This window comes from Anas acuta, chromosome 3 (assembly GCF_963932015.1).
Source record: "Anas acuta chromosome 3, bAnaAcu1.1, whole genome shotgun sequence".
Lineage (NCBI taxonomy): Eukaryota > Metazoa > Chordata > Aves > Anseriformes > Anatidae > Anas > Anas acuta.
In genome coordinates this window covers 85,395,428-85,413,554 of record NC_088981.1, presented here as the reverse complement: position 1 = coordinate 85,413,554, position 18,127 = coordinate 85,395,428, and the positions used below count along the sequence as shown (strand labels likewise).

The following is an 18,127-nucleotide window of genomic DNA, read 5'->3' as shown; positions in this document are numbered from 1 at the left end:
TGTTGTAGTGTGACTTTAAATTCATAATGGAGAGAATAAATATCTCTTTACAGTGATAAAACCAAAATCTTAATGTGACACACTGCAGTAGGATAAGAAATATTTGGCAATACAAAGACTAAGCAAAAATTAACTTATCTGAATACTGTTTCCAGGCTTTTCTCTATTTCTTTGGCATTCATTCTTCTAAACTGTTGTCAATAACTTTTGAATTTGTTTTCAGTCTTTACTTCCTCTAATTAGATCTCTTTGGTATTGTTAACATCATCCTCTAGGTAAAATAAACCTATTGGACAAAACTATAATTTGAAATTTCTAGAGCCCTGTATTAGGGTTTTTTATTCTTTTCCTTTATATCCCTTTGTCCTGATGTTTTCCTTGAGTAAGGAAGCAGACTGTTTGCATTCTAATAATTGTTAAGGATTGTTAATGATGCTTGCTTTCTTTGACATCAGGGCAAGTTGTCACAAACACACCTCTTCATTTCATGAAATGAATCCAAGCAGTCTTGAAGCCAAAATATTTAGGAAAGTTGAATTCCTGCATTTTAAAGATATTTAATAAAAATCCATTTTAAAAAGGACACACAGAATTGTAACTGATGTTTTCATAGGCAAAACAAACTGATCTTATGCAAATTCAAAGAATATATTTTTAATTAAAAGCTTTTCAATGAAACTTACCTAGATACCATGCTATTGCGCATTCGGAGGAAAAATTTCTGAATTTTGAGGTGAGCTGTAAAGAGGCATTTTTGATGCAACTCACCAAGGATCTTTCTTTGTTATAAAATCACAAGTAAATCTCTTAAAAAGTTGTTCACAAACACTAAGATTGGATTTTGAGAAGCTATGACTTCTATACAGCGATAGGAAGAGAGACAATCCTCACATGATGAAAATGACTAGAGATGTGACATTCCTCCTATCTACTGCAAATTTAATCCTTACCATCTCTCCTTCTGAAGCTTTAAGTACCAGAAATTTGAAGAGTCTGTCATTTAAATTTCAGTTGCCTTAGAGCTTATTATATATTATCCTTCCCATCTTCCTCTTGTGTCAGTCACAGATCCACATTGGGCCGTGCTTCCTAATAATTGGCTATCTGTTGGAGAAATGACACAGCTCATGCTGCGAATTCCAGAGTGGGATTTTGCAGAAGTCACCTGATAAGGAAAAGTAATAGTTCTGTGGTTTCGTGAGAATCAGTTATGTTGATATTAACTTAGCACATAGGAGTTTTCACTGTCTTGTTCATTTACTGTTAAGGAACTAAAGCTATGTCTACCTCAGTAGTAGTGCAGCTCATACAGGTGACCTTTCAGCTTGTACTGGAGGCATGAAGTACACGCTGGTTTTGAGGATTTGTGTTTTAAGGATTTTACTTTGGAGTAGGTTGGTCTTGTGGACTCTTGATTTCAGCATCACAGGTGTACTCTTGGAGTACATCTTTAAGGTTAGTTGCATCTGGAAATAATCCTGTTCACACATTTTGGAACTGTCTTGCACTGTCAACTGAAACTTGGTTAAGTGGTGACAATAAGGACATTCATTTCAAAAGCAGTTTCCTGATCCAAACTGAAGTGCTAATACAAAGGTACTGTAAGAACGTTGCAGAGCATAAAAAAACAAACAAGTATATGAGAAAGTGGTGTTTTTCTTGTGTTTTTGTTTTGTTTTTGACCTGCCTTCTGGTAACAAAAACTTAAATCTTCCATATTACCTTTTCAATTTTAATTTATTCTTATTAGCAGCTACTATTTTCTTGGATGCACATTGCTATTTTATCTCCTCTCAAACATGTCACTTTCCCATCCCCCAAAACCCTGCACTCAGTTTTGAGGAAAAAGATGCCAAACTTTTCTTGGGGAGGGAGCTGATTTAGGAAAGAAACAATGATTCAGCAGTGAAATACTTCCTTTATGAATGATTGTTAATTGGTATTGCAGTACAGAGAAATAGTCAGGGAGCTGTTTGGGACGGGAAACAAAAAAGCAGCAAGTATGAAGGCTACTAAGCATGTATCCGAATAGCAGAGCTCTTCACTTGATAAGTTTTGTCTCCTTTCATGTATTACCATGACACAGAAGAACAGCAATATTTTACTAGGTTACTGTATATTTGACTGCTCTTTTCCATATCTTCTTGTGCTTCAGTGCTGCTCAGGAGTACAGAGCTGGAGTCAGCTTAGTTTTCAGGTCAAAAAATATTTCAAGATTTCATTAAAGCTGGTTACTTCATTGCAAACATCTTACTTACTTTGATACATAGCCAGTTATGTTGAATTGACTTGTAAATCTTGTTTTATCTTTATTTACTTAAATACCACTTCAGGTGTATCATAGCTTCTCTGATACAGAACATTTTATTTTTAGGATTAAATATACTGGTAACAAAAGAGGCAATAAATAGCAGTGTTGGTTTTTGCTTCTTCTAGGTTTCTGTAGTTTAACTGGCAAAATATGAAGGATTTCTGATCTGGTTAGCAAATGTGGTATAGACTCTGTGTTTAAGTTACAGTCTCATGTAGCATTCTGTTGCTGTGTATATGTGTAATAAAATATATTGCTTCTGGACTTTATCTGTTAATAGGACTGAACTGAGAAACCTTGCTTTTGTGTAAAACCACAAAAATGTTGCAAAAGAACATTTTTAATACACTCATGTTGTTGATTTGTATATTAGTTGCATTCTTAGTCTGCAGTCTTTCAGATTTGCATGTCTTAAGATGAAGGTTGTAGGCTGGGACCTAATGTCTTTGCTAAGCTGCAGGTTTTTCAGAAGGTCCCTTGTGTGACTTCTTTTGTGTTACGCAGTTTCCCCATGCTTCTCTTCCTTGCAAAATCAGAACTATCACACTTTGTGTTGACACAAATGGACACGTTCAGATGCTGCATGTTCAGTAGAATAAAACTTCCAGCTGCTGGATGGTTAGCTGCCTAGTTTTTTTCGTGTTGGTTTTTGTTTTTTTTTGTTTTTGGGCATCCAGTTATTGCCTCATAGCTTCTAGGCATTAACAAATACACCAGGAGCACGGAGAATCAGTGATGAAGATGGAGAGCCAGTGGTGTGCAGACACAAATCATGTGCCATTCCGTGTATTTTTGGACAACCATGTTTTCAGAATTTTTTCAACGTGCCTTTGCCAGGCCATCTGTATGTGCAACCTAATATGGTTTAATAATTCTTCCATCAGTTTATTCCTTGTCTTGATAGATTGTGACTATGTAACTCACATGCAGCCTTGACTGTGAGTATGCTTTGGCTAGGGTAGTTGTCTAGTGTTTCCTAGTGCTTGTGACTCAACACATTGCAGCACTGCAGGTATTTTTTCAGGATTTTGTCACCTGTTTTAATGCTGGTAACTAGTTCTTGCAAACAGAACTTTTTCTGAGTAATACATCTCATCAAAGGTATGGAAGAGTTTCTTTGCTTCCAGTGAAAGGTCTGCATCCATTACCATTCATAAACTGTCTCAAACCTGAGTCTCTGGTAAATTAGTGGTTGAGAACCCATCTCAGATTCTTTTTCTTTTGTGTCTTGAATTAAGTAGTCCATGAGACAAGTTATTGTAGGATTTGAGAAAACTTGAGAGCTTCTCTCACATCATAGGAATGCTGCTAATGGTTCCTCTCGGTAGCATTTCTCTTGTGCTGCTTAGAACAATGTTTTCTTTCTCTTAGGACAGGCATAGCTGTTTATTCTGGCATTTGTTTTAAAGCAGCATGCTAGAAATGCTTTTTTTGGAGTTGCTTAACTTCTAGAATCTTCTTCTAGAAAGTAGAAATCTACTAGAAATTTCTAGAAATCTACTTCTAGAAAGTCTTGTAGACTCTCCCACAACCATTAGTTTAAGGAATGTGGGTTCACCTGAGAAGTTCAAAGAACTGCAGTAAGTGGAGGTGGCCAGGATGACTCTAGGGGAGAACTAATTTAAGAACAGAATGGCTGAATTGACCATCAGTATTTTGGAGAGTATATTTTTGTTCAAGTCTCTAGTGGAAATAGCTTGTTCCTTTAAAAGTTGCAAGCTATTTTCTTTCCAAATCCAGGTTAATTTGCTACTCTATTTACATATCTGGTACATAAAGCATATCTTATAATAGGATATGCCCAAATTCTAAGGTTTGGCAATACTTAAAAAATTCATTTACTAGGTGTGGTGAATCATTCAAGACAAAATGCCTCAATACTTCATGTGTTGCTTTCAAAAGCTATTTACTTGAATTACCATTGACTTTTGATGGAATTTAGACTCATAATCATCTAATTTTTTAATAGGTCAGATGTGCATTTTAGCTACTGCTTTTTAATTTTTCTAAAGCATATTGAAATGTGGCTTTATCTGCATAATACATAACTCGGTTCTGTTTTGTTATGTGCTGTAGGAAATTAGAGGACCTTCAGAAATTTTCTAAATAGGGTCAGTATATATTTACTTGCAATGCCACAATACCTGAATTACCTGCTGTTCCATTTCTGATTGAGTGGCAAGTCAAGTCTGAAGTGGCAAGAGGATGAGGAGGAAGCTGGGGCAAAACTTCCTATCTTTATTTGGGTTGGGGGATATGACTGATTTTGATCCTGAAAGGGTTAGAATGTAAATTTCCTTCCTTACAGTTCTGTGAAGGGTGAGTAAGATCACAGGGTTGTGGTTGATAGCATTACATGCATTCTTTTCTCCCCCTTTTTCTTCACTGCTGGCAGGATTGTTTTTAAAATGGGAAGTGTCATATAAAACTAGAAGATCTTACGGGTGGAAGAATTTGGGCAACTCAGTTGTACCATTGACCTAACTACTTTTACTGTCAGTGGTGAATTTCTAGAAAACTTAATACAGTCATAAAACATGAACTCTACAATCTCTAAATAATGCTATGATAAAGAAAGCATTTTAAAAGAATTAAGCTTTAATTCAAAGGAGGAAAATGATGTATAAACTGTGAACAAATTGAAATAATATTTAGACAGCACCTGTTCTCAACTAACTGCATCATGGTAATACATTTGTTGGTGACTGCTGGCATGGAATGATCCTCCCTTTAAAGAAAACTTAATGTTCAAGTAAAACTTGCACAGGAAAGTGAACAGCTATTGCAGTCTGTTGATTATGGGGAACATGTTTCAGTTTTGTGTGGACGTATGTGCACAGAGTTTTTGTTTGCTTTTAACAACTTCAAGTTTAACACTGAATATTAATGTAATTGCTGGTTATTAATATATTTTTTTCCTTTGCAGTGCCCACTGGTTTTTGGCTGTCATCTGTTTTCCTGGTCTAGAAAAACCCAAATATGAACCAAATCCTCACTATCATGAAAGTGCTGCAACACAGACAAAATCTTCCTCTTCAGATGGAGAAAGCAACACACCATCTCCTTTGCCAAATGAGTTCGATACCCAAAACTCGCCTTCCATGTCCACAGCAAAGAAGACATTGACCAAAAAGTATAATACAGCTTTAATTGACCCAAACACTGAAACAGAGGACAGTGAGTCTTCATGTTGTAGAAGAAGTCCTTGTAGGGGAAAAAGTGGTTTCAAAAAATTAAGTCAAATAGACAGTGATGTGGAAGAACCTAACACTGTGGAATCAGCATGCCATAAACTTGACCATAGGACTCCAGATGAAAACGGTATACAGGGTGAATTCACAACTGCTAGCCAATCTATGGGTATGTAATTGTAAAAACACACATTTTAATGTAAATTTGGAAGCTTCACATCTGTTACTACATTTGCAATTGTGTAAACGTTGAAAATTGAGTAGTTTGTGGCTCACATTTGAAGGCTGGCAATGTAAGTAATTTACAGCCATTGTGTAAGAAGTTTTTGTGTTCATCTCTCATCACATGAGACTGGAGAGAAAACAGTTTACCCAAATCTGACAAATTTGTCAGTCGCATTATGCTTTCTCACACACAATCATTTTCTAAATGTCACTTAATTTGCATCAGATGAGACTGGAATTGTTAGGGAAAGAATAGTAGTTGCTGATCCTTTGACCATGAACCCTCAAAATGTATATGCATGGGGCAGCTGAATTAAGATCATGAGAAAGTTTAATTCCATTGTCTTCTAGACTTTGAAGTTTCACTTCAACAAGTTCTTGAATGTTCTGTTGGAAGGCATGTAAAAAGGCTGAGAAGAAAACAACCAAAAAAAAAAAAAAAATCAGTCGTGATTTCCATGTTACATTTAGAGAGGCTTCCTCCATGCATCACTTTTGTGGAGGCTGATACCAGTAGTTTTAGTCATCTGGAATAGCATTTGTACAAAAGTGAACAAAGGAGCTGACATAATTTTGAAGACAAATGAAGGAATTGGGAAAAGATTGTTCTCTCTGCTCACAGTTTGTTTTCCCTTGAGGCATAGAGTACAAAACAGCTGGTCGTGAGAAAACTTCTGTGTCAGGCACTGATAACATTCCTACTGACTTAATTTACACATAGTAAATAATTGTGTCGTGTATAGTACAAGGTCTGAAAAGACTATTAATCAAATGGTCTAATCTGTATACTGCAGGCCATTACATGCAGTATCTTTGGGTGTAAACCATTTCCCACTTTCTAGTCCAAATTTATTCCTGGCTAGTTTATTCTTCTTTTGTGGTAACATTGTCACTACTAGCAGCTCTGTTTTGTTCTTACAGGGAGATAGGTGGGGAGTTGTTGTTTGGATTGATTTTTTTTTCATTCTGTACACGATTATCGCAGTCTGATATTGCTGCTGTATATGGTCTCACCTGTCTTGGATGCCACTATTGTTTTTTGTCTGTAATTAGTGAGGACATTCTTTATGAAATACATTTTTGCTAGGATAGCATTTCTTTCTTTTTAATGGCTGCACTGTATTGGTGGCTGGCCGATGGTCCTTCTGTCAAAAACTGAAATGCTCAGACTTTGTTGCTCAGCTATGGCAGATGATGCACCCTGTGATCAGTGCAGACGTTCGTAATGGTCCCAGTCCAGGTTTAAGAGAGAGATTCAATTCAAAATTGACAGTACAGCAATGAAATTTAGATGCACTACAAACCTGAACTCCCATTTATATCAGATGGAAGATGGGGATGCGGGCCTTCAGTATTCTGTCCAGTCTTCAGCTATTACTCTAGAAGGATGTGGATCTTAACTCTTGACTGCTAAAGCTATGTGCTAGCTATCTGAAGATACCTCAAAAGGCAGCAGCTGCCCGTTTCATAGTACAGTCAGTGAACTGTAAGTGAGTTGTTCAGTTGAGTTGCTCTCTGCTCTGATTAAGGTCTCCACTGTGTGTTGTGAGACCCTAGGTGCCTACTATACGTGGGAGCTTTAACACAGATGTCTTGATCTCAAACGAATTTGTGGTGTTGGACTCATATATTAGTAGAAGTTGATGCAAAAATAACTTTGAAGAGATCATCCAAAATACATATTTTTTATTATTTAACTAATCCCCCACTTCTATTGTAGGAAGGTCATCCATTTCTTCTTGTATGATCTGTGATTATTCTTGATACCAATTCTTATTTTTTAAGACTGTCAGCAGTAAGCCACGCGAGTGTGGCCTACTTTCTGTGCTGAGGTCTTTTCAAAGACACCAAGTAAGATTAATTCCCAAGTTTGTCCCTATGGAAATCCCCTGGTAACCTCATTCTAGACTGTTAGTTCAACTTCAAATGCAGATCTTCTTTGACTTTGTTAGCTTGTTCTTTGCCCTATTTACTGTTCTTACAGAAAAATCCTGGGTTGCTTTGGTAACTAATAGGTCCTTCACTGGCACCAGAACCATTTTCATTTTTGTGTTTGTTTAGATATACTATACAGCCTTTTCCTAAGGAAAGTTTTCTTAGGAAGTTACCAAGTTCTGCTAGCACGAGTTATATGTTTATCATTTATTTTCACATAGTTAATTACTTTTCCCTTCAAAAGCTGTTCTGAAGACTTGCATGGTAGTATAGGAGGACTAATGAGCCTGTAGCTGTTTGTCTGCATCCTTCACAGGTTTAGTGATAACATTAATTGTTCTTTATATTTTCTGATAGTTTCCAACGTGAGTAAATATATAAAGGTGTATGTAAATATGTGGGGAGTGAATTTTCAGATACATTCTTTTTATGTAGCAAACAGTGAAGTTTCACAAACATTTCTAATCTGTTGCTCCCAGAAGAGCTGATTTTGCCTTCCCTAGCAGCATGTTCTGTTTTACCAGCAGAAGTCATCATAAAACTGCACAGCAAATCTGATCAAGGAACTGATTCAAATTAAAAATACTAAGCTTTTGGATGACTTTCTCAGTCTGGTCCACTGTGTGTGGATATATTTTGTGTCAAAAGCAAGGAGAACTACATAGGGACAGAATGAAACTTCCTCTTTTGGTGGCAGTGCCAATTATTGTTGTAAAGGCCTTATGGAACTACAGTGGTAATTTCATGGTGTATTTTAGTCTAGGTTATTACAACTTTTTAAGCATTTCACAAAGTAAGGAATAATCTTTGCTGTATTATTTAGAATAAACTTTTCCCTTTGGGTTTATTATTTACATGAATAAAATACTGTTTGTCAGCTGTAGAGAAGTTATTGTGAGGAACTCTTAGAAAATCTCAGGTACTTAGAATTAGTTTGGTCTTCAATGATATGTAGCATTTGATGTTTAAATATTACTGTCTGTGATTGATACAGATGGATTGCACAAAATCAGGCTAAACTACAGTGAAGACTCAGCTGATGGCAGTAAACTGAATGAAGATGAGTTAATAGATTTTTCGGAAGACCAAGATAACCAGGTAAAGTATTTAGCAATTTTATCTGGGAAAGGCAGACTGTTTTGTTTCATTTTCAGTGGGTTGTTTAAAAGCTTTTACATACATTGTAAATGTGCATTGTCTAAAGCTAATTAATTTTACAAATGTCAAATCCAAAACACTGTTTACCTTACAAAATTTGGAAACTAGCAAACAGGAGAGGATAGAACATATGTTCATTAAACTTTCCAACAGGAAAGTGCTGTTCTGATCCTGCATTTCATGTTGTGTGAGTCCTGTGCATTATGACAATATTTTCCAATAATTTTATTGTAAACTCTGAAAATCAGCAACACTCTCTAATCTCCCCAACCCCCATGTTTACCTAGTAGACCCTAGAGCAAGTTACTCTGATTTAAGCTACGTTTTTTTTGTGTAAACAGATGCATTTATAAGTAGGTGTTAACTCTTTTGTTGCATTTAGTCATTGTTTTTCCTAGTCACATTTAAACAATGTGGGTTTATAATCAAGTGGTGTTCTTCAAGTTCAAGAGTTTTAGATCGCAGAGATGTGGGAAGTCTCTGATCATTCGTTGTCCTTCATTGATTCACTTCTGAGTATAAGAGCGTGATCTCATAGCCCTGTTGCTTCTGCAGTGGAAGTTCAGTTTGAGCAAGTTAGAAGTTAAACAGTTCTTAATTGGTCTTCCTGTGTTCATTGTTCTGGGTATATGACTCTAAGTTGTCTGAAACAAAGAATCAAAGGCTTTCAAATGTACAGTCCAGAACTTATCTGTTCTTCACCTTTGAGTCCAGACAAAGCAGTTATTTTGCAAAGTCTGCAGCTATTTGTGATGTCTTCCAAATAGTGTGTGTGTGTGTCTATGTGCACAATGTAAAAACGGTCACTTTTTGTTGAAACCTATCTGTGCTTTCAGACTCAACCCACCTGCTGTCGTGTCACTTGTCCAAATAAGTAGTCTTTGATTCTATCCCCATGAAGTGCCTTTCTGTACTTGGTAACAGAAAGCAGTGAAGAAAGCTCATGGTCGCCTGTGTTCTTTGCGGGGAGGAAAAGATGCCAAGTTCCTTGCTTGCAGTGTAGCTTAGAACTTGGCTCAGGCGGAAGCTGTTACTGATACCTTCTAGAACACACAAAGCAAGTATAGAAATGGTAGACCATGACAGGCTGAGTGTACTTTCATGTCTGCCAAAAATGATGTTGAGGCTGCAGCAGAAGCAGGTGTATTAGGTATCGTGTAGAAGACACGATAAAATCTTTATGGTGTAACAGGAGGATTTTAGTCATAGGATCCTGTGTACAGGATTCTGTATGATTTGTACACAAGTGCTCAAATCATGCTGATTTCTTGGTTCCTCATTTTGGAAAGCATATCTTTCCCTGTAATGCAGTGGTCTGGGGTAGTAATAGCTAACTCCATAGCTGGGTGAGAAATCATGGATCACTGGTTTCCTTTTAGGTACAAGAACCTAGTGTTCTTGCTGATGAATCTTCCGTATCCTTCATAGCAATGATTACTGAAATCAAAAGTTTAAAGAATATTCCCAGGCTTGTGGTGTGTTAGTTTTTGCAATATGTAAAATCATGTCAATTTGCCTTTAAGTTTCCCTTGCTCAAAGAACCAAGTTGGTGGATTCTGGAGTAAGGATCAAGCTTTCCTCCTGAGTTCACTGCAGATTTTGCAGATACTGTCTCGTTTCCTCTAGAAGATAACATAGATGCAATATGCTGAAGAAGTTTCTAGTAATCAGTAGGAAGAGACAATACAATTTGTATTATAACCTGCAGGGAGATGCACCTCTTTTAGGCCAGAAACACTTAGAAAATGTCAGTGCTTTTTGTTTGTTTCATTTGTGTTTGTTTTTTTTTTATTCTAGTTTCAGTGGTCATTAAATATAACAGCACCATTCACTCCATGTCTTTCCAGCGTGGATTTGAGAAACAGCATGAGACTAAAAGTTGTTAATACAAACAGTGAATGGTTGTAGATGAAAAAAGTTAACACTTCTTTATTAAACTTGATGTTATTGGTCTTGAATAAAAACAGAAAGTATAGCAATAATTCCTCTTGCATCTATTTAAAAATGTGAACTTCTAAACACCTGTAAACGTGTTGCTTTTGTAGGAAGACAGTAGTGATGATGGTGGCCTTTTAGATGATAACTGTAATTCAGAAATGGGACAGTGGCACCTGAAGCCTACTATCTGCAAACAGTAAGTAGTGAAACAGTTGAAATTGATATCAATACAGTTTGGGAAATGAAAATTTCATGGGAGTGTATGAAATTTTAAGACAGTAATTGAGGGAAATGGTCATACACGTTTCTTCAAACAGTTTAGCCTGTGTATTTGTGTTTGAGGGAGCCTTCTATATTATGTAGTACCATCATCTTCAGTAATCAGAAAATTTAGCAAATGAAACTACTTGTAAAATAATACCTTGTTGGCTTCTGTTAAGCCTATGTACTTCTTCAAGTAACAGAAGATTATTTCTTCAAATAAGGCTGTATGTTCATATCTTGTGCTTAGATTCCTACAGAAAGAAGGTTGCAGAAGCACATTTAAATGTATCCTTTTATATTAAAAGGCAGAATAATTTCTTCAAATTAAACATGTAGTTAAGTTAATATTAAATGAAACCTTCGTGGTCAGTCAAATTATTACAGGAAAATGGGATCATTTTTAACTGTTTCCATGCCTGATTTAAATGTATTTGAGTTGTTTTTATTGTCTCTCCCTGTTTCTTGGTTAATCTTTTCTCTAATGAGAATGCTTCACAGCATTGAGTTCAATTACAGGGTCTTTCATCTACTTTTTTCATAACCTGTTTTTCATTTGAAATATCTTCAAAATGTTTTTGGATTTTGGAAACACAAGTGATTTATTAATGAACACTGACTGCAGTTGCCTGCATTTTGATGTGACCAGAAGCGTTATTCCAAGTCCAGAACTATTGTCACTAGTATTGTTGTCTTTAGAGTTTTCTTTATATTTTACCACATTTTGTTTATCCATTCTCACATTTTTCTTTGTGAATGTAATGCTTGCTAGAATGGTAATGGTTTTCATAAGTGTTTTTTCTTACAGTGCAGGATAAAATTATGTATTTATACATTATATGAAATACGTAGGTAGTATCCTTGATGCATTGTCATGAAGGTGTAAAAATCCATCTGTACTGTGAGATTTAGGAATATTTGGTAGTGCTATGGACTTCTAATTATAACTTAAATTTTTCTCATGCTGATGATAGATTATCTGTATGTAATACTTCTCTCCAGTCGTTATTTTAATCTGAATATGAAACTTCATAAGATCTTTGACACGGGTATCAAAAATCATTAAGGGCACTTGAAACTATGATAACAATAAAGTATTAAAATTATTTCTGTATGAGAAAGGAAAGTCAATTCTACTCCTCCCTTCCAAAACAAAAAAAAAGAAGTACTGGATTGTGTGTTTTGAGACTACTGCTTATTTAAATAATAGCTCTCTTTCAATCAAAAATAAAAACAAGTATAAATTAAAGCAATCATTGTTCAAGTAATAATATACTTGTGCCTCAAAAGTTGCATACATGTAAGTTAATTTACACATACAAACCAAACCTATTTATAAATTCATGCATATAATTAGTCTGAATTTGCTAGTTTCCAGTTACAAAGAACATCTTGTGTGAATGCATGCGTGTATTATTATTAGGCGAAAAAAGGTAGAGCTTTGTGATAAGTAGTCTGTAGCTTATTTGTCCCTCAAGGTACACCTTATATCTTAACAATGCTGAGATTCTGAACTCTGGAATGAGTTGGCTCCAGTGGATAAATCCAGCTGTTGCCTGTAAGGCAGCTGATATAATTATATATAATTGTTACATTTATAGTTCCTGCTACGACAGTAGCCTCTAGATTGAATGATAGATTTCAGATTCAGCAGTTGGGACCACTTCTTGAACATACAAAATCTAGTGTATTTTTAGGTGCCGTGGACTGCCCTATCTGTCCTCCAGATGTTTCTCCAGGAGGATGTTTGTGGGCTCTGTGCCTTACTTTCCAGTCTCTTGCAGGTGTCCCAGATACCTTGTGCATCTAAAATAGCACTGGACACCTGGGGGGCTTTTAGGTAACTAGATTTTGCCTGTAACAAATGGTTTCATTCTGACAGAATGCACTTAGAAACTGTAGTACTGGAGTTCTCTGTACTTAGTGTGTGGTTAAATTTAAGATAACTTTGTATTTAGCTATCCCAGTTAGGGGATTATAGCAGCACTGGTAAAAATGTTATAGTACTGATCTACTTTTGTTCAAGGTCATCCCACAAATCTCTAGCTTTGTAATGTATTTTCTAAGCTGTTGTAAAAGACTGTACTTTAAAATTATGTTCTCTTACAGGCCCTGCATTTTGCTTATGGACTCCCTGAGAGGCCCTTCACGGTCAAATGTTGTGAAAACACTAAGGGAGTAAGTTTCATAACTGTAATTTTTGCAAAATTCTGCAAGTGAAAACCAAAGTTTTAATTGTCATGGTCTTTTATCGTAGATACTTAGAAGTAGAATGGGAAGTCAGGAAGGGCAATAAAAGAAGCTTTTCCAAAGAAGTCATGAAAGGTTCCAACCCAAAAGTGCCACAACAGAACAACTTCAGTGATTGTGGAGTGTACATACTGCAGTATGTGGAGAGCTTTTTTGAGGTATGTATACCTATTTGTGTAACTATTTGTTTTGTCTCCTGCAGCGATCAAGTGTGTGCTGCAATTATAAAAGGCTCTTTTAGCTTTTACAGCTATATAGATGATGCATTAGAAACAAATTTATATGTTCTCACAGATAATAATGAATACTTCCTGGAAAATAAACTAATGGCCAATATTTTAATATCTGGTACACATGGGTACCAGATACAGAAGCCATGGAATTTTCTGAGAAATTACTGAGAAAAGCTTTGTGTTGTTACAGTGCATGGCCTTTAAAATTACCCAGTAAGAGTTCAAATTTGAGTTCAAAATCTAAACCAAAGACGTGGTACTATAAAAGCTTGTTCTTTTTCCCCTAAGAAATGTGACCATAATAAATTCATTAATACAACACAGCTAATTTAGACTTCTTAAGCTTTCATTATAACATGTAAGTAAAATCATTATAGCTAGAAGCCAAATCTTAATTCCATTGAAGAAAATAGTTGAATTTTTATTTCCTTTAACTGTCTTGGCCTTCAAGTTAAGGCTCCTTTCAGAAGGGGAGGATGGAACACCCTCAGGTCTGGGTTGGGAGGAGAAATGGCAAAGTGAGATGTTACCTATATGGGGTGTAGACTCTTTTTACAGTCTGGAGTGCTTTAGAGCACTGTTGCTGAGCTGTCCTGTGACTACCAATCTCCTGAGAAAGCTGGTGATTCCTTCTCCATTGCTCAACCCTCCCCTCGTTCATACCTTATGTGATAGCAGCAAGGCTTTAGAAGAATGTATTCATGCAAAATGAAGGCCAAACATTCAATGTGCCTTAAAACACTTTTTATTAATTAATTAGCTTTTGCTTTTCAGAGCTTAGAACCATCCTAGAGAGCTTTTTGTTCTGTACGTGGGGGAGTGTGGAGCAGCCACGTTCTAAGGACCTTACCCCTTGGTTCTTGCCAAGTGCCCGCAGACAGAACTATGGCAGGCTGGATCCCTCGTCTTGGCTGGCCCCACAGCTTTGCCTGCCAGGGAGCAGGAGTGGGGCATAGATGTGCCTGGTAAAAAATCGCAGGGTATTCTCAGAGGTGACGCTAGTGGGAAAGTAAAACCTGGGCTAGCGGCACAGTACTAAAATATCTCACAGCTATTGAGCTAATCCATTGCAGCTGCTAATGTATCTGAAAGATGCTACCAAGTCTCAGTTGTCCTGGCAGCTGTACCAGCTGACCTGGAGAGTATGGTTAGTTGCATGGGTAGGGCTGTTCAGTCACATCTTCTGCTTTGTGGGTTTATTTCAAGCGTCTTCTTTTAATAATAAGCATTAAAGCCATGACGTGTAGGTCTTTCTTAAAACCAAGGCTCGCTTGACGAGGTATCTGGCGTAACAGGACGGCGGGTGCCTGCTGGGCCCCATCGGCTCGGCCACCGGAGGGCGCCTGGGGCCGTGGCCGGGCTGCCGCCATGGCCGCCCCTGGCTGTCCCTGTGGTGATGGGGCAGGCAGGAGGGGCTCGCTGAGAGAAAGCGCCGTGCCGCAGGCTGTGCTGATGGGTCGGGGTGCAGTGGTTGTGCCTCACCGCAGCCCTCCTGCTAGTTCTCCGGGTAAGTGACCTCTGGCAGGAAAATAGGAGGTAAGCACACAGAAAGGGCCGGCAGGCAGCCAGGTGCTCTTCACAGGCCCCGCTTTTAAGAGTGGAATGTAAAGCTCAATTTCCTGGTTTGTTGTGGTCCCACAGGTATTCAGAAAAACCGGACTAGAGCTCATTAGGAATCTGGTCTTGATTCTAGCCACCCTTTTTTTTCCAAAAGAAAAGAAAACAAAAAACCCTGTATCTTGTATCTATTTATCTTTTACCTCTTAATTAGTACGATGTCTATCACACAAATTAATTCAAATAGTTTGCCTACACAATATAGCAGTCTGAGTAGATTATTTGGACACTCCTATAACCAGAACTGTGGTGTGGATGTGTGATATTCATAGCAAAGCTTGATCTATTTGACGTTAATTCTACATGTACAAAAGATATAAACAGTAGAAATTTTGTTTCACACTGAGGGATGAGCCAGGGAAGAATGCATGTTTTCCACTACAGTTCTCCCCAGTCCTTTACGTTATAACTCCCTACTGTAATGTCCAAATCAACTTTCTTTTCAGAATCCCATTCTGAGTTTTGAGCTACCAATGAACTTAACAGACTGGTTTCCACGCCCAAGAATGAAAACCAAAAGAGAAGAAATACGAAAAATAATCCTGAAGCTGCAGGAACAGCAGAGCAAAGACAAGAAGGGACAAAAGGACCCAAGTTCAGCAGAAAGATCTTTGCAGGAAAAAACAGAACAACTTATCAACAGTGGCTCAGACTGAATGTTGTATCTGTTGCATGTTAGCTCCACAATCAAAACTGAAATATACATTTTGTCTGCCCAAACTAAAGATTTGGCGTATTCTCTGCTCAAAGTTACTTGGGAATGTTCAATGCCTGTATAAATGTGTGTCATAAAAAGATTTAATTCCCACAAAGATGTGTATTAAGTAAGCAAGTCTGTACATATGTTAATGAGGCCAACTTTTTCAGCATTTGTAATTACTTTTTTTCCACTTGGTAGGGAGCTTTTGTTATGTATTTCTGTTAATAGAACTTAAATAGCAACTTCTAAACATAAAGCAAATAAAGAAAATATTTATAGGATAAAATGGTTAACTTTTTCTTTTTCAGTAAAGCTGTAATGTTACAGGCTTAAGTAACACATAGGGAATGATTTGGTAGTAAGATACTTAATTCATATTTTGACCCTATTTAGTTGCCCTTTACAAGATTATTCTGCTTGCGCTACAAACAATAATATGGGTAAGTGTCTCAGTGTACCATGGCCTCAGAGAGGGTGATTCCCATCCTCACAGTATCTAAGTGTAGGCAGTGTAATAGTTAATAGGACTGCTTCAGATTTGGGGTTTTAAAAGATATGCATTGCAATTAAAATTCCACACTTGCTTTAGTGGGACGGGCTAGAGAAAGGAGGAGAATGCTCTTTGACCAGAGATTACTATTCAAGCAGTATTATAAAAGTGGTTTCAATGAAGTGATCTTGAGTGATACTATTAAATCATATTTTGTGGATCCCAATTGTTGTACAGGTGTATTTTGAGACTTTCTTCATTATAAAATTGTATTTTGGTAAGTGTACTTGGAATAGCAGATTGCCCACATTACATTTTCTATGTTACAATTCTGAATGTTACATTCATATGTGCTTTATCTAAGTAATGAACATTTAAAAAAAGTGTATGATTACTATTTTTTGTAATATCCATGCAAAAAAAAAAAAAGAAAAAAACCTACAAAATATCAGTGTTCATTGCTTGCTTGTTTGTTCTTGGCTTTAGGTAGCATCAGACTAATGCTGGGATTTGTTTGGGTATTTCCAATATATTTTGATTTTTAAAATAGTTTAAAATGCCATTGTTGCTTACAGTGCAAGCATCCTTGTTAGAAAGGCTTTGGTATTCAAATGAGGAAAATTATAAATGTTTTTTGCAAGGATATATATATCCAGTCCACTGCTAGTATGGATATCTTTGATGGGATCCTGAAGCTGTCTCTCCCTGGGAGGAAGTCTCTCAGGGAACCAAGGGGATTTTCTGTCCCTCCTTGCAGACGGTATTTTCTTGCCTGTTTTTTTCTACTGGGACTGTAATTTGTCATTCCCTTCTCAAGAAGAAGCAGCAGAGGCTTCCTTAGCTGAACTTTGTGTCCCCCAAGATCAGTTTTTATACAGATCAAGCATACTTGAAGACCCAATACTTCAGGCTCTCTGTGAGTTTGCATTCTCACTAAACCCTGAAAACATGGCTGTTAAGGGCGTTGCTGCCAGAAAAGCTATTGCTCTGAGACTCTGTTTAAAAGTAGGGTCACTGACCAAAACAGAGTGATTGCACAAAGAGCAACACAGCCATGGGCTGCTAACCCGCACAGGTAACCCACGGGATTTAGGGGATTTGTTCATTCCCTCATCTCTTTCCTGTGCAGACCCTGTGCCTCATGGAGAGTATGTAAGCACCATATGTCTCTTGCAGATGGGCCAATGCCTAGAGAGGTTTCTTGTTGAAGTATGTGGGGGCAATCTTCTGGTTTACAAATTAAATATGTAAGGCACGCGCTTAGGAGTTGTTTCCTCCATGGCATTAGTCCAGTATTCTTGCCATTGTTGCAGAAAATAAGTGATAAAGTAGCTTCAGATTGTTTTCCTGCAGCGTCTTGTATCTGGTTTCAGTGCAACTAACATATTGGAATAGTAGTTTTTACAAATGCAAGTAAATCAGTGATGGCTTGTAGAGAGGAAAGGAAAATAATTTCTTGGAAATACAGAAACCATTGCAAATAGAATGTGTTTCTTCTCAGTTAGTTCTTTTCCCAATGATATGTTCTAATTATATGGAGTATATCCAAATTTGATCAATATAATTGTTTTCCTTTTTCTAACGCTTGTGATGCAGGTTCATAATTTGATGATGTAGAACTATTTGGTTCTCTTGCTAGGAATGGCCTGGTGCTTTCTCCTTTTCCTTCCTCTATCCTGTCCTCCCCTTCTTCCTCCCTTCCCTTTTTCAAAGCTGTGAAGAAAGTGTTTGATTTATTATCATTTAATGTTAAAGGTCTTGAGATCTTCAGTCATATACAGCAAGCTAATATACATGTTAAATATAGGAAACTTATTT

General features: G+C 37.0%; 1 protein-coding gene across 4 annotated transcripts in view; it reads left to right on the top strand.

Annotated features, from left to right (window-relative positions):
• SENP6 (SUMO specific peptidase 6) overlaps nt 1-16,535 on the top strand; it is a 92,209-nt gene extending 75,674 nt beyond the window's left edge. For all 4 annotated transcript variants that reach the window (XM_068678142.1, XM_068678143.1, XM_068678144.1 and 1 more), the window contains 6 exons: nt 5,238-5,671; nt 8,657-8,760; nt 10,866-10,954; nt 13,129-13,197; nt 13,277-13,427; nt 15,566-16,535. In XM_068678142.1, the coding sequence (XP_068534243.1) occupies nt 5,238-5,671; nt 8,657-8,760; nt 10,866-10,954; nt 13,129-13,197; nt 13,277-13,427; nt 15,566-15,775 (1,057 nt within the window). In that variant the 3' untranslated portion in view covers nt 15,776-16,535. The remainder of the gene's footprint in view (nt 1-5,237; nt 5,672-8,656; nt 8,761-10,865; nt 10,955-13,128; nt 13,198-13,276; nt 13,428-15,565) is intronic.
• The last annotated feature ends 1,592 nt before the right edge of the window (nt 16,536-18,127 follow it).